This window comes from Salvelinus namaycush, chromosome 16 (assembly GCF_016432855.1).
Source record: "Salvelinus namaycush isolate Seneca chromosome 16, SaNama_1.0, whole genome shotgun sequence".
Lineage (NCBI taxonomy): Eukaryota > Metazoa > Chordata > Actinopteri > Salmoniformes > Salmonidae > Salvelinus > Salvelinus namaycush.
This window is the reverse complement of record NC_052322.1, coordinates 17,764,545-17,784,151: the sequence shown is the minus strand read 5'-3', so window position 1 is coordinate 17,784,151 and position 19,607 is coordinate 17,764,545. Positions and strand designations below refer to the sequence as shown.

The following is a 19,607-nucleotide window of genomic DNA, read 5'->3' as shown; positions in this document are numbered from 1 at the left end:
GAGGGAGTTACCCGTCATACATGATCTGAGCCGACCTCCACCCCGCCCCGCCCCTCCCTCCTGGCCCTCCCTCTTTCCTCTTAACTGTGTGTTCTGAATGTGGTTCAACAGGCTGGACCGCCTCCAGCACACTCTAGGGCTGGGCTGGAACAGCTGTTCAAGCATGTGTGTACGTGTGTGCGTACATGTGTCAGTACATCTATGTCTATCTTCGTTTCTATCTCTCTGTGTCTATGTATGCCTCTCTCTCTTTCCCTCACACACCGTGCTGAGGTGCTTCCTGAACAGGGCTCGCTCTAGGACCCAGTGAGAGAGAGACTAGGGGGCGCAGTGATATTTTTAATCTGACCACAGAGCCTGTTAACTCGCTGCTGCTGTTTCCTCGAAACTGAAGACAGCTCTGACAGAAGTGCCTTGTACCTTAGCATAGTTCCTCATCCTCAGTGTGATACTAACCGCTGTAGGGTAGTACCCCAGGCCACTTGGAGCAGAGACACCCCCAGACCCCAGACAGCGGGCCCCCCCCTCCATGGCCCCGTGGCCCTGTGTGTCCTGACATGCCAGGCAGCAGCAGCAGCACATGCCAAGCCCCAGCAGGCCAGCCATGGAGCAGCAAGCCTGGATACTGAGGGGCTTCCTGGCTCAAGTGGAGAGCAAGGAGGCTGAGGTGGAGGAGGCGGAGAGTGGCTTCACCGGGGAGTTCTTGGTGAGTTCTTCTCTTTATTTGATCACTCTGTTACAGCGGGGCTCCTCTCGCAGACACGGGACGGGTTCCGAGCTGTCTCACTTTATCAACAAGTGGATTAACTCTGTTGGTGTTGGAGTGGTGCGGTCTTTACCTCTGCTGTGATGCTGAATGTTTACAGTTTGTCTAAGCTTAGAGAGCACTGTGTGTATGAGTGTATTTGTTTTGATGTGAGTGTGGGTGGACATAGAGTGCTGTTGTGATAAGCCAAACTGTTTCATTCCACTGAACAGAACTCTGTCAATGTCCCAAGAAGAATTGTACAAAAGAACGTCATGCTCAGAGGAGAGACATACTATTTACTGTATGTTGTGCTGTTTCTGTATGGGTTGTCAGTCAATCCCCGACAACTGCTTATTAGCTTCCTCTTACTGCACTGCTGCCTGTTTCTAAAGGCCCCCATACAAGGAAGGAGATCGACAGGCAAATGCAATGTTATTGATGTAGAACGAGCCCCCCCCCCCCCCCCCCCCCCCCCCCACCACCCACCCTTCACACACACACACACACACACACACACACGCAGACAAATACACATATACGTGAACACATGCACGCAGGCACAGAGACACACACACAGACATGCGCACACATAGTGACTGACTGACACTTGCGCTACAAATGCAAACGGCTTTGACAGAAGCCTGTAAGTAGGCAGCATACACACGATGACATCAATGACCAGTGCACTTCAACTAAAACACTGCGGTAACACTTTATTTGGATAGTCCATCTGTAGACGCTCTACACACTGTTAGTAACATTTCAACTGACTACTAACCCTAGCTCTAACCCTAACCCTTACCCTTATTCTAAACCTAACCGTAATCTTAGCAAGCAGTTTCTTATCAACAGATAGTTTGTTGATAGTATGACAATCTGCAGTGCATCTACAGATGGAAAATCTGGACTATCCAGATAAAGTGTGACCAACTCCGCCTCGGGCCACCCCATGGTCTTGTTCCCATGGATGGCATCACCTGTGGACCATCGCCATGGTGAGGAGTGACACCTCTGTGACTGAGGGTGTTGGGTCCACTCTCCTCTCTCTCCGCATGCCGCCCTTGTGTCATGCCCCTGCCGTCCTGACCACCCGGGGGAACAGAGCTCACGTCACTTCCTTGTGGAACAAAAAGAGCTCTGTGGTCTGCAGGGTGCAGATGTCTGCTCCCGGCCTGCTCTGCATCAGCCTTGTGTTAGGGCTGTCTGTGAGAACTGGGCCTGAACAAAAAGACCAGTGTGTTTGAGATACAGAGGACCAGGAAGGGACACTCTGGGGCTTTATTTGGAGTGTCACTCATTCACTACTAATTGGAATGGAGTCACTGATGACTGGAAGTCCTCTCTTAGTCTGTGGCTAGGGCCGTTTCCAGTAAGCTAATGTCTGTACGTTTGAGCCATGCCAGAGCTGATAAAAAGCTTTGGCAGTAGCAGTGGTGTCACAGTGTTACCCACAGAGTGTACAGGGTGTGACTATAACACTGAATTTAGCTCTGGGGAGGAGTGACAACGTATTGCAGCTCAACTGTCTCTCCTCTTAATTAACACTGAAGAGAACTGTAAATAAAAACCATGGTGGGCAGTTACTAGACTCAGACATGGGAACTGTGACAACTGCAACCTCATTGTTTGTATGGCTACTTACTTCCAGTTCCCCAGAGGAACAAGGTAATTAGACACCCTAACATTTAGCCACATAGATCGAAGTGTTAGCCAGACTGAGATAACCCCTTCCCTCCTTCACATGCAAACATACGTGTTGTGTTCTCTAATATTTGCCTCACTTCCCTGTGTTGCAGAGGCTCAAACGCCAGTCCATCAAGTACCGCACTGACAAAACCTACCCCACAAAGATAGCAGATAAGCAGGAGAACGTGAAGAAGAACCGATACAAGGACATTGTTCCCTGTAAGTCAGCTTTTACCATTACAGTCTAATGCAATGGTTTGAAGTGGTATATTTATGCAGTACTCACTATAACTTTTCACTACTACATCTCACTACAATACCATCCTCATTTCCCCTCAGTTGACCACAGCAGAGTGAAGCTGTCCCTTACCACCTCCAAGAACGATAACGACTACATCAATGCCAGCTTCATCAAGGTAGGGTGATGGGACTTTGTCCTGGTATACTAGACTGTACAATAGAAGAGTATTTGCAGCAGAGTTCCAGGTGGACAAGTGTGTGACACTTTGCTCTGCGTACCCCCAGGGAGTGTCAGGGGCCAGGGCCTACATTGCCACTCAGGGCCCTCTTCCCCACACCGTGCTGGACTTCTGGAGGATGCTCTGGGAGTACGACACAGAGGTACAACTCTGTCTCTCTGTCTCTCCCCCTGTCTCACTTTCTCTGGTGGGGTTGGTGTACTGATGGACTGATGGTGATCTTGTCTTCTATCAGGTCATAGTGATGGTTTGCAGGGAGTTTGAGATGGGCAGGGTAAGTCACTCTCTATGCTCATGTACACTATACACTTCTCTATTATTACACTCAGTGGTGGAAAAAATACCCAATTGTCATACTTGAGTAAAAGTAAAGATACCTTAATAGAAAATGACTCAAGTAAAAGTGAAAGTCACCCAGTAAAATTCTACTTGCGTAAAAGTCTAAAAGTATTTGGTTTTAATAAACTTAAGTATCAAAAGTAAATGTGATTGCTAAAATATACTTAAGTATCAAAAGTAAAAGTATGAATAATAAAAAGAATCCTTACATTAAGCAAACGGCACAATTTTCTTGTGTTTTTTTATTTACGGATAGCCTGGGGCAAACTTCAATACTCAGACATAATTTACAAACTAAACATTTGTGTTTAGTGAGTCAACCAGATCAGAAGCAGTAGGGATGACCAGGAATGTTGTCTTGATAAGTGTGTGAATTTAACAATTTTCTGTCCTGCTAAGCATTCAAAATGTAATGAGTACATTTGGGTGTCAGGGAAACTGTATGGGGTAAAAAGTACATTATTTTCTTTAGGAATGTAGTGAAGTAAAAGTTATCAAAGATATAAAGAGTAAAGTAAAGTACAGATACAAAAAAAACTACTTAAGTAGTACTTTAAAGTATTTTTACTTAAGTACTTTACACCACTGCTTACACTGCATTTCATAGTCAAATAATGTGTTATTAAAATGGTCAGTGTTGTGGCTTTATGCACATTGAAGACGGTTTGTGTTACTCTTTTGTAGAAAAAGTGTGAGCGCTACTGGCCAAAGAAACAAGAGGAACCTTTTGTGTGTGACCCGTTTACTATTTACTGCGTGAGTAGTAGGCTACTTCCTCTCTCTTTCTCGCTCTCTGACCACTTCCTGATTTGGTTGGTCAAATGGCCTCTTAACCATAACTAGGTTATCTACACTACAGTGATCAGTAGTCATGAATGGTAGATGAATGCAACCTTTGAAAATCCAGATACAGGCACTTAAAAAATATGTTGATGTGCTTAGTATTTTTGCTATGGGATTCTCATTTCTGAAGTTCTCCTCAAACATGCCTGAAATATGCCTAAACATTGATAATCACTCATGTGTCAAGTAAATGTAGTATACTAATGTCATTCTCAGGTTAAAAAGACTAGCGTCTGCAGGTTTCCTGTGTGAAAATAATGCTGAACTGCCAACTCTGTGTGTTTGTGTACAGGACTCAGAGGAGAGTAAAGGAGACTATGTGAGCAGGAACCTAAGAGTGACCTACCGCAATGTAAGTACTGTTTATACCCTTACTATAAACTGAGATGCAGCTTTAATTAGAAACTATCATGGAAAGAATTTGCGGACAAAAATGCTTAAAAACGCAAAGTTGTGATGGAATATTTTGTGGGTGGAATTGTAGTATACTTTGGTGCCGAGCATGTCAGTAATAAATCCCCTCAAAACTAACATCACATGAGGTAGGGGTAAACAGGAAGCCCTGTGTGAGTACACAGGTCTCCTGGTGTGTCTCTCTGTCTGTGTTAACATTGAACTTTGTCCCTTAGTGGAGTCGTACCCTGAGACAGCTGCACTATATCAACTGGCCGGACCACGGGGTCCCAGACACCATCCCTCCCATCCTGGAGCTCCTGCAGGAGATGAGAGCTTACCAGGCCCATGAGGATGTACCCATCTGTATCCACTGCAGGTCAGCTCTCCAACCCCCCCGACCCCCCCCCCCCCCCCCACGCATGTGAATCAGTACTGAATCACACCATACTTTAAGTTAATTGTGTACTGTGTGTGTATGAATCATTGTCTGATACGGAGAGTCAATAAACCATCTTAAAGCACGGAATGTTAGGTTCCCTTTGCATCTAATGCTAGGCAGTCATATATCTCTATTTATGTTGCTGGGGTCCTTTCTCATGAAATAGTGATTGTTCCGTAGGTGGAACACATTCTTGTGGGCCTCCTGTTGTAGACCCCTTTATGCTCAGGCACCTCCCTCTTCTCTTAGACACACAGACAGGAAGTGTTTGTGGGCGGATGGCCATCAGGCGACAGTGGGTGTTACAACAAACACTCGTATAAATTTTCCTTTTCTCTTACTGTCTCTGGCCATGGTTACAGCTAACACATTAACTCAAATGTACTTAGCACTGCATGCTAAGCCACGCAGAGTGAAAAGGTAACCTATTGTAAGTCCGTTGCTTATCTGAGGGCCTAGTGGTGATTTTGCGTTTTTCAACCCTGTCCTCCTTTAATAACTCTGTTGACTGACTTTAGTGATTAAGACACGAGAGAGAGAGAGAACAGAGCTTTTTTCCATACTATGACCACAGTGACACACGGAAATTCCATCGGTGGCGACAGGCCTCCTCTTTGAAAGTTGCTCAACGTGTTTGTCATAGGCTTGAGTCAAGTGTTGCATGACACTCCAGAAAGAAGACTCAACAGATACATCCTCAAATGCATCAGGAGTTTTCCACAAGACACGTTATCCCCTCTCTCTGTTCTCTATAATAAGACTATGATAGACACTCTTTAGCACCCCATATTAGGCCCAATTGCGAGAGATGATTTACCCCAGTCAGATGGCATTACACTTCAGTAATCAGTGAATAGAAGTGTCCGTGTACCAGGCTGACATCCAGGCGTGATTTACAGGAGGCATCACAGATAGATGAACCACCAGGAACGGAATGTTCAGTCATAGGCATCAGGCATGCCCGTGCCATAGACCCATGCTCTCCTCTCTACTCAGTCAGTTAACCCACAGGCATGATTGAGGATAGGAAAGTATTACTGTGTGAAATGACAGATCTGCTTACACACATTTTCCTTGGAACAGTTCACTCTCCACGGGAGACTGGGCTGCCCTCATATCACCTACAGTTGAAGTCGGAAGTTTACATACACCTTAGCAAAATACATTTAAAGTCAGTTTTTCACAATTCCTAACATTTAATCCTAGTAAAAATTCCCTGTCTTAGGTCAGTTAGGATCACCACTTTATTTTAAGAATGTGAAATGTCAGAATAATAGTAACGAGAATGATTTATTTAAGCTTTTCTTTCTTTCATCACATTCCTAGAAGGTCAGAAGTTTACATACACTCAATTTGTATTTGGTAGCATTGCCTTTAAATTGTTTAACTTGGGTCAAACATTTTGGATAGCCTTCCACAAGCTTCCCACAATAAGTTGGGGGAATTTTGGCCCATTCCTCCTGACAGAGCTGGTGTAACTGAGTCAGGTTTGTAGGCCCCCTTGCTCGCACACGCTTTTTCAGTTCTGCCCACAAATGTTCAATAGAATTGAGGTCAGGGCTTTGTGATGGCCACGACAATACCTTGACTTTGTTGTCCTTAAGCCATTTTGCCACAACTTTGGAAGTATGCTTGGGGTCATTGTCCATTTGGAAGACCCATTTGTGACCAAGCTTTAACTTCCTGACTGATGTCTTGAGATGTTGCTTCAATACAACCACAAAATTTCCTTCCTGAGGATGCCATCTATTTTGTGAAGTGCACCAGTCCCTCCTGCAGCAAAGCACCCCCACAACATGTTGCTGACATGATGCTGCCACCCTCGTGCTTCACGGTCGGGATGGTGTTCTTTGGCTTGCAAGCCTCCCCTTTTTTTCCTCCAAACATAACAATGGTCATCATGGCCAAACAGTTCTATTTTTGTTTCATCAGACCAGAGGACATTTCTCCAAAAAGTACGATCTTTGTCCCCATGTGCAGTTGCAAACCGTAGTCTGGCTTTTTTATGGCGGTTTTGGAGCAGTGGCTTCTTCCTTGCGGAGCGGCCTTTCAGGTTATGTCGATATAGGACTCATTTTACTGTGGATATAGATACTTTTGTACCTGTTTCCTCCAGCATCTTCACAAGGTCCTTTGCTGTTGTTCTGGGATTGATTTGCACTTTTCGCACCAAAGTACATTCATCTCTAGGAGACAGAATGTGTCTCCTTCCTGAGCGGTATGACGGCTGCGTGGTCCCATGGTGTTTATACTTGCGTACAATTGTTTGTACAGATGAACGTGGTACCTACAGGCGTTTGGAAATTGTTCCCAAGGATGAACCAGACTTGTGGAGGTCTACAATTTGTTTTCTGAGGTCTTGGCTGATTTATTTAGATTTTCCCATGATGTCAAGCAAAGAGGCACTGAGTTTGAAGGTAGGCCTTGAAATACATGCACAGGTACACCTCCAATTGACTCAAATGATGTCAATTAGCCTATCAGAAGCTTCTAAAGCCATGACATCATTTTCTGGAATTTTACAAGCTGTTTAAAGGCACAGTCAACTTAGTGTATGTTAACTTCTGACCCACTGGAATTGTGATACAGTGAATTATAAGTGAAATAATCTGTCTGTAAACAATTGTTGGAAAAATGACTTGTGTCATGCACAAAGTAGATGTCCTAAACAACTTGCCAAAACTATAGTTTGTTAAAAGAAATTTGTGGAGTGGTTGAAAAACGAGTATTAATGACTCCAACCTAAGTGTATGTAAACTGACGACTTCAACTGTACCTGAGCTGTTGAGTAGAGTCTGACGGTCTATCTGTCAGTTAGGCTGTGTGGGCCAGGAGCAGGAAGGACCAGGCCTGCAGGGACAGGCAGCAGAATGTATGTGCCAGATCAGAGCTGACAGTGTTGACAGCCAGGGCGTTAATAGCAGCCTGCAGTGCAGTGACTGCTCACACTGTGTACATCTACATACACTGCTGTCTGCAGGTTGGGGTGCTAAAGCGCTATTACACATTAATAGCTCAGCAAGGCTTTTTATCACCATACAGTATGGAGTAAAGGAAAACAATTATAACACTTAACACGTATAAAAAAAATAAATGTTAAACAGATAAAAAAAGAATGTGGTTAAACAGAGTTTGTACTGTCAAAAATGAATGTATATTGTACTTGTTTGTGGTTCTTAATTAATGTACTGTATTTTACGTTAACCTTGTTTTCTTCCTGTTTGTCCCTGCAGTGCTGGCTGTGGAAGAACAGGAGCACTGTGTGCCATCGACTATACCTGGAACCTGGTGAAAACACAGGTGAGATAACAGTACCTGCCCTACCCTGTACAGTACCATCTCCTCCGAACCAGAGTGCGAGCAGAGGACCAAAGACTACTGTGTCTGTCGTGCTGTACTGAAAGATAGCATTTCTGTAACTGTATGTGTCACCTTACTGATCGTTACCGACGCCTTTGTGTTAACTTCCAGCTGCTCACAGAAGACTTCAACATCTTTGACCTGGTCAAAGACATGAGAACACAGAGGCCTTCTGTGGTTCAGACCAAGGTAGGGTTCTCGCTTCGTATTCTTCATAGGGTTTTCACGTATAACCACATGCATCAACACATCCGTTGTGACAGGCTTCTTTTAGACCGAGTGTGTTTTCACTTCATCGTGCTTTTTTAGCATAATCACATACAGCACATAAAAACAGTGTGACATGCCTCTATCTGAGCTATTATCACAAGGCTGTAGCTCAACATTATCTGATGCCAACCCACTCAAAGCCTTAATCTGTAACAAGTAGAGCCACATATTTTTAGCAATCTCTAATGTTTGTAGCAACTCCCCATGTGCAATCTCTCATGACTATTTTGTTGGAATGCTTCACAATAATATCTTGCCGTGGCAACTGATAAGGGATCGTTTGAACACTAACAGAACTGGTTTTGTGTTTAACTACAGGAACAGTACGAGCTACTGTACAGAACCATCAAGTTCCTGTTTGAGAAGTACCTGCAGTCCATGGCACCAGTCCCCCCTTCCTGTACAGAGGAGGTGAGACAGACAGCGTGTTTGAGGGGATCAGTTTGAGCAAGGCGAGGCGCAGAACCACTGATTTTGTTCACCTAATGAGTAGTTATTTGGGATGAAAGGTGATTTGTAGATCCGGGATTCTGCGCAGTTCGTCTGTTATGTAGTCTACTTCAAACACGCACAAAGACTCTTGCTAGGGGAACCAGGCTGGCTGTTTGGTCACGTGGTAGCAACAGTTAAACCACAGGCAGAGGAACACAGCAAAACAGACACAGACTATGACCAGTGATCTGTGTTTTATGTAAATACTTTCTCAGAGGGGAAGTGATTAAGCGTGCAATTCTGTTGAACTGTTTAGGTGCCAGTGGCCCCCTCACCCCCTACAGCCAGTGACAGTGAGCTCTCTGACCTCAGTGAGGAGTCTGAAGCTGAACAGGAACCAGAACCTGAGCCCCAGCCTATAATGGAACCACAGACAGAGCACAGGTACAGCACAGTAAAGACTTTTCCCCCATCAACCATAGATCTGACAATTAAAGTTTTTTTCATGGTGCATTACTGTAAACCTTGAAGCATATCTCTATATCAAAATACACTACATGACCAAAAGTATGTGCTAACCTGCTCGACGAACAACTCATTCCAAAATCATGGGCATTAATATGGAGTTGGAACTCCCCTTTGCTCCTATAACAGCCTCCACTCTTATTGGAAGGCTTTCCACTAGATGTTGGAACATTGCTGCAGGGACTTGCTTCCATTCAGCCACAAGAGCATTAGTGAGATCGGGCACTGATGTTGGGCGATTCGGCCTGGCTCGCAGCCAGCATGCCAATTAATCTCAAAGGTGTTTGATGGGGTTGAGGTCAGGGCTCTGTGCAGGCCAGTCAAGTTCTTCCACACCGATCTCGACAAACTATTTCTGTATGGACCTTGCTTTGTGCACAGGGGCATTGTCATTCTGGAACAGGAAAGGGCCTTCCTCAAACTGTTTCCACAAAGATGGAAGCACAAAATCGTCTAGAATGTCATTGTATGATGTACCGTTAAGATTTCCCTTTACTGGAACTAAGGGGCCTAGCCCAAACCAGGAAAAATAGCCCCAGACCATTATTCCTCCTCCACCAAACCTTACAGGTAGCATTCTCCTGGCATCCGCCAAACCCAGATTTGTCAGTGGTACTGCCAGATGGCATTTCCACTGCTCATGAGCCCAATGGCGGCGAGCTTCACACCACTCCAGCCAATGCTTGTCATTGCGCATGGTGATCTTAGGAAACCCATTTCATGAAGCTCCCGATGAACAGTTCTTGTGCTAACGTTGATTCCAGAGGCAGTTTGGAACTTGGTAGTGAGTGTTGCAACCGAGGACAGAGCATTTTTACACGCTACGCGCTTCAGTACTCGCTGGTCCCGTTCTGTGAGCTTGGGGGGCCTACCACTTCGCAGCTGAGCCGTTGTTTCTCCTAGATGTTTCCATTTCACAATAACAGCACTTACAGTTGACCGGAACAGCTCTACCTGGGCAGAGATTTGATAAACTGACTTGTTGGAAAGGTGGCATCCTATGACAGTCCCACTTCAGTAAGGCCATTCTACTGCCAATGTTAGTCTATGGAGATTGCGTAGCTGTGTGCTCAATTTCATACACCTGTCAGCAACGGGTGTGGCTGAAATAGACAAATCCACTAATTTGAAAGGGGTGTCCACATACTTTTGTATGTACAGTGTATTAGGAAAATATTCAGACCCCTTGACTTTTTCCACATTTTGTTAAGTTACAGCAATATTCTAAAATGGATTAAATAAAACATTTCTTCATCAATCTACACAAAATACCCCATAATAACAAAGCAACAACAGGTTGTTAGAACGTTTGCACATTTAAAATAAAAAAACTGAAATACCTTCTTTACATACAGTTGAAGTCGTCAGTTTACATACACTTAGGTTGGAGTCGTTAAAACTAATTTTTCAACCACTCCACAAAATTCTTGTTAACAAACTATAGTTTTGGCAAGTAAGTTAGGACATCGACTTTGTGCATGACACAAGTCATTTTTCTAACAATTGTTTACAGACAGATTATTTCACTTATAATTCACTGTATCACAATTCCAGTGGGTCAGAAGTTTACATACACTAAGTTGACTGTGCCTTTAAACAGCTTGTAAAATTCCAGAAAATGATGTCATGGCTTTAGAAGCTTCTGATAGGCTAATTGACATCATTTGAGTCAATTGGAGGTGTACCTGTGGATTTATTTCAAGGCCTACCTTCAAACTCAGTGCCTCTTTGCTTGACATCATGGGAAAATCAAAATAAATCAGCCAAGATCTCAGATAACAAATTGTAGACCTCCACAAGTCTGGTTCATCCTTGGGAGCAATTTCCAAACTCCTGAAGGTACCACGTTCATCTGTACAAACAATAGTACACAAGTATAAACACCATGGGACCACGCAGCCGTCATATCACTCAGGAAGGAGACGCGTTCTGTCTCCTAGAGATGAACGTACTTTGGTGCGAAAAGAGCAAATCAATCCCAGAACAACAGCAAAGGACCTTGTGAAGATGCTGGAGGAAACAGGTACAAAAGTATCTATATCCACAGTAAAATGAGTCCTATATCGACATAACCTGAAAGGCCGCTCAGCAAGGGAGAAGCATCCTTTGCTCCAAAACCGCCATAAAAAAAGCCAGACTACGGTTTGCAACTGCACATGGAGACAAAGATCGTACTTTTTGGAGAAATGTCCTCTGGTCTGATGAAACAAAAATAGAACTGTTTGGTCATAATGACCATCGTTATGTTTGGAGGAAAAAGGGGGAGGCTTGCAAGCCGAAGAACACCATCCCAACCGTGAAGCACAGGGGTGTCAGCATCATGTTGTGGGGGTGCTTTGCTGCAGGAGGGACTGGTGCACTTCACAAAATAGATGGCATCATCAGGAAGGAAATTTTGTGGTTGTATTGAAGCAACATCTCAAGACATCAGTCAGGAAGTTAAAGCTTGGTCACAAATGGGTCTTCCAAATGGACAATGAACCCAAGCATACTTCCAAAGTTGTAGCAAAATGGCTTAAGGACAACAAAGTCAAGGTATTGGAGTGGCCTTAATCCTATAGCCCTGACCTCAATCCTATAGCAAAATGTGTGGGCAGAACTGAAAAAGTGTGTGCGAGCAAGGGGTCCTACAAACCTGACTCAGTTACACCAGCTCTGTCAGGAAAAATGGGCCAAAATTCACCCAACTTATTGTGGGAAGCTTGTGGAAGGCTACCCGAAATGTTTGACCCAAGTTAAACAATTTAAAGGCAATGCTACCATATACTAATTGAGTGTATGTAAACTTCTGACCCACTGGGAATGTGATGAAAGAAATAAAAGCTGAAATAAAAATGTGTATAATAGTAGAGAGAATGATTTATGTAAACTTCCAACTTTAACTGTAAGTATTCAGATCCTTTGCTATGAGACTCGATATTGAGCTCAGGTGCATCTTGTTTCCATTGATCATCCTTGAGATGTTTCTACAACTTGATTGGAGTCCACCTGTAGTGAATTCAATTGATTGTACATGATTTTGAAAGGCACAAACCTGTCTATATAAGGTCCCACAGTTGACAGTGCATGTCAGAGCAAAAACCAAGCCATGAAGTCGAAAGGAATTGTCCGTGGAGCTTTGAGACAGGATTGTGTCAAGGCAGCAGCATTTACAATCCCCAAGACCACAGTGGCTTCCATCATTCTTAAATGGAAGAAGTTTGGAACCACCAAGACTCTTTCTAGAGCTGGCCACAAGGCCAAAATGAGCAATCAGGGATAAGGGCCTTGGTCAGGGAGGTGACCAAGAACCCCACAATTCCTCTGTGGAGATGGGAGAACCTTCCAGAAGGACAACCATCTCTGCAGGACTCCACCAATCAGGCCTTTATGGTGGAGTGGCCAGACGGAAGCCTCTCCTCATTAAAAGGCACATGACAGCCCACTTGGAGTTTGCCAAAAGGCACCTAAAGCACTCTCAGACCATGAGAAACAAGATTCTCTGGTCTGGTGAAACCAAGAATGAATTCTTTGGCCTGAATGCCAAGCGTCACGTCTGGAGGAAAACTGTCACAATTCCTACGGTGAAGCATGGTGGTGGCAGCATCATGCTGTGGGGATGTTTTTCAGGAGCAGTGACTGGGAGACTAGTCAGGATCGAGGAAAAATGAACTGAGCAAAGTACAGAGAGATCCTTGATGAAAACCTGCTCCAGAATGCTCAGAACCTCAGACTGGGGTGAAGGGGTATTGGGTATTTGTCATTAGTGGGTATTGTGAGGAAGAAAATAAAGAATCCATTTTAGAATAAGGCTGTAATGTAACAAAATGTGGAAAAAGTTAAGGGGTCTGAATACTTTCTGAATGCACTGTATAGTGTATATCACAATAGCCAATTAGGGTTCTCACGCATAGAGAAAAATGCCTCCAGTGGCCTTACTTCAATAAAATGTCTGGATAACTCCTATTTTGTTCCAGGCACACAGAGAGCGAGGAGCCTGGTGGGATATCCAATCACGCTGTACCAGTGGCCTTCTTTTCCCCAGAAGTGCATGTTGACCCACTGTGTGACGCGGCTAAGTGCTCCCCCTCAGCCATCCTCAATGCTCTGAGAGCTAGGGACAGGCAGAGGGAACAGCAGAGACCATACTCCCTACCAACACAGACTGTGAACCAGAAACCACAACCCCGAAAGAAACAGCCCAATAACATGGCCGTCAATCAGAGACCACCATACCCGCCACCGACACAGCCTAATTACCAGAGACCTTATTTCCTACACACACAGCCTGCTAACCTGCCCAACAGCCAGGACCTGAGACAAGAGCCCAGCCCCAATATCCCCATCATACCCCCTCAGGCACTCAGGCCTCAGGAGTTCTCTCAGATAGCCATGGAGCAAGAGAAGGTGGAGATGGATGGAGAGATCACCACACTGGTAATACCAGTGCTTCCTGTGGACTTATTCTCCAACCCCCTCTGTCTCACCATGGAGGACCCCTACTTTGGGCCTGACTCACCCCTGGCTGCTGAGGATCCCAGAGGGTCTGATGATGAGGAGGAGCAGGCTCCACTGAGCCAGTGGACAGAGAACCCCTGTTTCAACGGACCCAGTCTGACCCTTAACAGCCAGCTGATGGAGCTGCCAGCCCTCACCACCACCAGCGCTGCCCCAGGTGCAGTTTCTTCAGATGAAGACAGTCCACCTCCATTACCTGAAAGAACTGCTGAATCATATGTACTGGCTGCTGGTGCAGGTGAATTTTGACATGCTTCCTGTTTAAAATGTGGGATTAACATATTCCAACGAATTATTTGGAGGGCTAAAAAAAATATCTTCCTGTGCCCCTCAGAGCGCTCGGATAACATTTCTAAACCTAAGATGTTAGAAATCATCCTCCCTTCTAATGCTGAAGCTGAGGCCCTCAGGGGGGGGAATGGTGAGTGGGGGGGAACGGTGAGTGGAGGAATGGTGAGTGGGGGGGAATGGTGAGTGGAGGAATGGTGAGTGGGGGGGAATGGTGAGTGGAGGGCCTGTAAAGGCACTCATAATACTCTTTATAAGTTCTTCTTGATAAGTACTCGAACATGCATTTCCTCTCAACCTAATTTGCCCCCATAGGGAGTCCCCCGTCGCCTATCCCCCCACTGCCAGAGAGAACGCCAGAGTCCTTTGTGTTGGCCAACGATGCCGGTAGGAGCACTCCTGTCTTCCCTCCCCTCTCAGTCCCTGTAGAGAAGATGGTCCAGGACAGGCCAAAGGACAGCAGGATTGGAACATCCTTGGAATGGTGTGGCCGTTTAGGGGACACACCAGCTCTGGTGGAGAAGAGATCTTGGACGAGGAGCAGGAGCTTAAAAGTTAAAATGACAACACTCTCAGGTACATTTGTCAAAGATGTATTTTTTCTCAGAATAATAAAAGAGGTATTTTTTTATTGATTGTACATTAAAAAAAAAATATATATATATATATATTACCGGGATAGTCACAAAACGCCATGTGATTTTAATCTATGTCTCTGGCCTTTTCCCATTACAGTATCACCCCCGGTTACAGTATCACCCCCGGTTACAGTATCACCCCCGGTTACAGTATCACCCCCGGTTATAGTTCCTCCCCTAGTTGTATCTTTGGTTCCTGCTCCCTGTACATCTATAAACCTTCCTCCTCCCCCTCCCCCTCCCTACCCTCTGGTCCCTACTCTCTCACCTCCAGGTAAGCAAACGTGACACCCATTTTATGCTTTCAATGTAACTTTTTCTATAATGAGGGGTCCTCACTGACTTGTTTGCTTTCTTGTGAATGATCAGAGAGACTGACTCCCCCTCTACCTGAGAGAACCCCAGAATCCTTCATCGTGGTCATGCAGGACGGTGACCACATCTCTTCATCACCACCACCTTCGCAATCATCATCATCATCATGTGAGTGCTGCTGTCGATGTTAACCCTCCGGACAAAATTCCTAAACATGTAAACGACTCTGTGTGTAAACTGTCTCAATCGACGTAATGAATCTACTGTGTACTAATCTGACGTTCTACTGTTTGGCCAGTTGCATTTGATCAAAACAGCACGCCCTGCCTGCAGAGTCTGAGCAGCCAGACCACAACCACACAGCAGAGGATCGGTACGTCCTCAGAGTGGTCGGGGAACTCCCAACCCAAAAGATTCCTGGATGGAATCATGAATCGGAGCAAGGTAGCAGACATGCTGTAGCTGTCAAGGCTATAAAGAGACACCCTCATAGAAATAATTATACTCCAATGGGGATGGTTCTTGTAATTATATTTCTATGGTCTCACCCATACTTAGAGAGTTGGGCCTTTTACTTTTAGAATTTTGAATATTGTTCTAATTCTAGACATTCAGTTACTTAGCAGAATTGAAATAGTCCCCATATAATGTTAATGGGGAGCCAACATGGCTGCCATAGAACGTTAATGGGAGCCAACATGGCTGCCATAGAATGTTGTAGTCATGTAAATGCATCATAATGCAGAAACCTCAACGGCCCAACTCTCTAAATACATGGCTCTGGTCACACTACCTGACAGTAGCGACTCACAATCTCTTACAGTCTCTTACTCTAACAGTCATGTGTATTTAATGGTTACATCTAGAACAGGATGCTGCCACCCACCCCTTTGTGCCATAGATTACCTCATCTTTCATAAATGCCCTTATGAGATATAAAAATCACTAAGCATTTTTTGTCTTCCTTGTGATTCATGCTATGACTCAGATGTTCCAGTTGTTGTTTATACTTTAGTACATTAACACAACACTGTAAATTGTTCACTCAGAGTGTCCGGGCAAAGAGTTCACGGAAAGGTAAGCTATTTTCACAGTATTGGCTGAGAAAAGCCATCTGTCTTTTTAGGTGTGGTTTCCTTCTTCTGCTATCGGTCAAGTCTGTCTGTTTGGAGTTGACAAAGACTAAGTCAACTTCCGTCTACTTAAAATGGTTGCTCTGGGCTCTACTCCCTTACACAATAAAATGCCCCAATAGGGATCATTGAATAGAGTCATTTATCCAGAAGCTGCGCTGCACCTACCAAAATAGAAGTCAAGCCATATTGAGCCACATTGTCGAGCCATAATGTCAGTGTAAAGATTGGAGGTAGTCTTTCAAGCCACTGGAGGGTGGTATTGAGCTATCTGATGTTTGAGACAAAATGTATGTTGATTATTGTGTCTGTTTCCTGTGCAGAGCACCTGACGACTGTTCATCTGGTTGCTCCAGCCGTTGTGGCCTTGGCGACAAGAGGAAGTGGTGAGTTGCAACGCACAGAACGTAGACCCCCAATTACAACGATCAACTCTGTCTGACAACTACACACAGGCCCATGTAAATCAGATCTCTCTCCTTATTAAGAGTATTCAAATCACAGTAATCCAACCATCCGCCCTATTCCCATATAGTGATGACTCTTGATGATATTGAATTTAACTTTCAAAAAATGGTTCCCTAACTGTGAAACATGTGATGACTGTTTCTTAGCTGAGATGGAGCATCAGCAGCCTGTGGTCACCAGCATCTCAACCGGCTCTGGGACTACTGACAACAAATCAGACATGAACAGTGGGAAGAGCATGTCTAGAACAAAGGTAATGGCTATGTACATAGAATTACAGTAACTGACACACTTGATCTATTGGTTAAAAAATTGAGGATCTGGTGTTTCTTTACTGTGCTATTATTTGAGTAGGGGAGAGTGGGGTAAATTGAGCCATTTTCTACATTCATCTCTGTCAAGGGAAATATAGTATTATTTCAAACAAAGATATGTACTTATATTTCAGGATGCCGTGTAACCCTAGAAATAATCAGAATTCATGTAAAAATGACAGTTTTTAAAACATAGCTGGTCCATAAAGTGGTCTCTTGGCACAACTTACCTCGGGTATAGGGTAAGTTGGGTATAGGGTAAGTTGAGCCAAGAGACATGGTAAGTTAAGCCTCCTACAAATTCTGTACTGAATGAAACACCACTACCTTTTTAAAACCATGTCTATCTTTGTTTCCCAAACACATTTCAACACAATCACAATCACTTTTTTGTCTTTTAATCATTTTAGGCTTAACACTAAAACACTTTGTACTTTTTTGAAAGCCTTCACATTTTCAGGCCTTGTTGTTACCTCATATCCTAGCAATAATGCCCTGCAGAAGAAGAAAACACTTACATTTCCGTAACTTGCCATTGGCTCAACTTACCTCAAGGCAATTTTCTTTTACTATATTAGCCCACACAGATAAAATGATGCACTTCCATGCTAGCTTTAAGACCTCATATTGAAGCTTATAGAGACCCCAACTGCTATATAGAACAATATTTAAATGATCTCCTTTGGTTTAGATACAAGCATCATGAAACATTTAACCCAAATTAATTTGACTTGGTGAAAATCTGTTTTTTGGACATAACTTGCTTGCCACTTTTCAATGTGGTTTCTTCCTTCACAGACTTAATTATGTGTATGGTTTCCTAGAAACATGGGCGGCTCAACTTCCCCCTTTGTCTTAACTTACCTCTCTCTCCAGCTATGTCTTATTATCTAAAGCCAGCAGTCTCGGTTTTTCTTTTTCAGAGCCTGAAGTTCTTCAAGCACAGACAGAAACGTAAGTAACAGATCTCTGTAAATGGATCTGCTGCCTGGAACATACATCCCTCCACCTCTAGTATACCTCTACTAGCTAAAATAGTAACACATTCTTCCCACCCACAGCAAAGACAGCAACAACCCACTCTGGATCACCTCCTTCTAATGGTGCCTCTGCCTCATCATCAGTGTTCAAATTTGGTAAGCATTCTCAAAAGAGATCCATGCAAATCTCATTAACCATCAATAGTCATTTTAATTCAAAAGTCTCTCAAAGTATCATAAAGAATCACAAACAGTCTCACAAAGTCTGTTCTCTCTCCAGGATTTGGGAGTCGTTTTGTGAAGCCTAAAGGGCCAAGGACTCACCCCGAGACGTGGTTTTAAGACAGCCAGTCAACAAAGCTGGACATGTCTGGCCACTGTCCTGAGATCACAGGGCTGGAACCCTGCATGTGGCTAGTCGATACCGGCTAGCCTGGTCCCAGGCCTGTTGGTGCTGTTTTGCCAACTCCTGTGTCATTATCAAGTGAGACCAGTAACCGTTCCCAGAGGAATTATCACAGTGTGAAGGAAGAGTATTCCATGAAGACATGGAGGATGACATACGGTACTGTAGCATTCTCCCTCTGCATCGATTCTGGAAGGACACAAACATGGTTCCTCAAACTGCTGTTACCGCCCGGTGATCAACCTCTGATGAGCTTTTTTACAGAACCACCTGCTATTCATGACAAATTGATTGTACTGTGGTTGCGAAAAACGCAATCACATGTTGGCAAAGGATGGATGAGTTGATAAATATGTTTAAGAGAGGGCTACTTTTGACTAGTCAAATACTGTAAGGTACTTTGAATTGTTGTTAACACTTGATACATGTTATATCCAGATAGTTTTACATGCTGTTTGATTTTGTTTGTTTGTGTAGTCTACTTTTGATCCAGACAAAAGCTAGATCTACACCTGCACTGTTCAGTGTGAATGTTACCCACCACGATGGGACAACTATTTTTAGGATAAATATATTTGTACCGGTAATATTTTTCGTGGAGGTGTGAGATAAGACAGATACTGTACGTACATCACGTTCATTGTGTGTGTAAGTTGGTGGATGTGTTTTATATACGGGCTATAATTTAAAAGCAAAGCCAAGACCTATTGCTGTAAATTTACCCATTGATGAGGATCACTGATTTCTTCTCTATAATGCTTACAAAAGTAATGCCACTCAGTTGTTTCATACATAATACAGGCATACAGTTATTTATTTTTTTTAAACACAGGAAAAGTTGATGCATTCCATTGTGTGTTTTCAACTCAATTTACATGACTGATCACACTTTTAATAACATAATTCTATTAAATGTAACTTATTATTTTTACCCAAAAAACTGTCTTGACTTTTTGTTACACAACATCGTAAAAAAGAAATCTCTCTCATGAATTAAAATAGAAACATCAACAACAGTAATTATTTGTATTAACACTACACATAGCATGCC

The 19,607-nt window shown here is 43.8% G+C and overlaps 1 protein-coding gene across 1 annotated transcript; it reads left to right on the top strand.

The window, feature by feature from the left end:
- The first annotated feature begins 349 nt into the window (after positions 1–349).
- On the top strand, positions 350–19,490 carry LOC120061097 (tyrosine-protein phosphatase non-receptor type 12-like). The gene is made up of 24 exons (XM_039010635.1): positions 350–706; positions 2,545–2,653; positions 2,774–2,850; positions 2,960–3,055; positions 3,149–3,187; positions 3,937–4,008; positions 4,388–4,447; positions 4,725–4,867; positions 8,164–8,230; positions 8,402–8,479; positions 8,879–8,971; positions 9,309–9,436; positions 13,474–14,252; positions 14,349–14,435; positions 14,618–14,878; positions 15,038–15,214; positions 15,310–15,423; positions 15,554–15,699; positions 16,305–16,332; positions 16,712–16,774; positions 17,003–17,109; positions 18,094–18,124; positions 18,232–18,306; positions 18,431–19,490. The coding sequence occupies exons 1-24, from the start codon at positions 581–583 to the stop codon at positions 18,490–18,492; spliced, it is 3,018 nt and encodes a 1,005-aa protein (XP_038866563.1). The 5' UTR covers positions 350–580; the 3' UTR covers positions 18,493–19,490.
- The last annotated feature ends 117 nt before the right edge of the window (positions 19,491–19,607 follow it).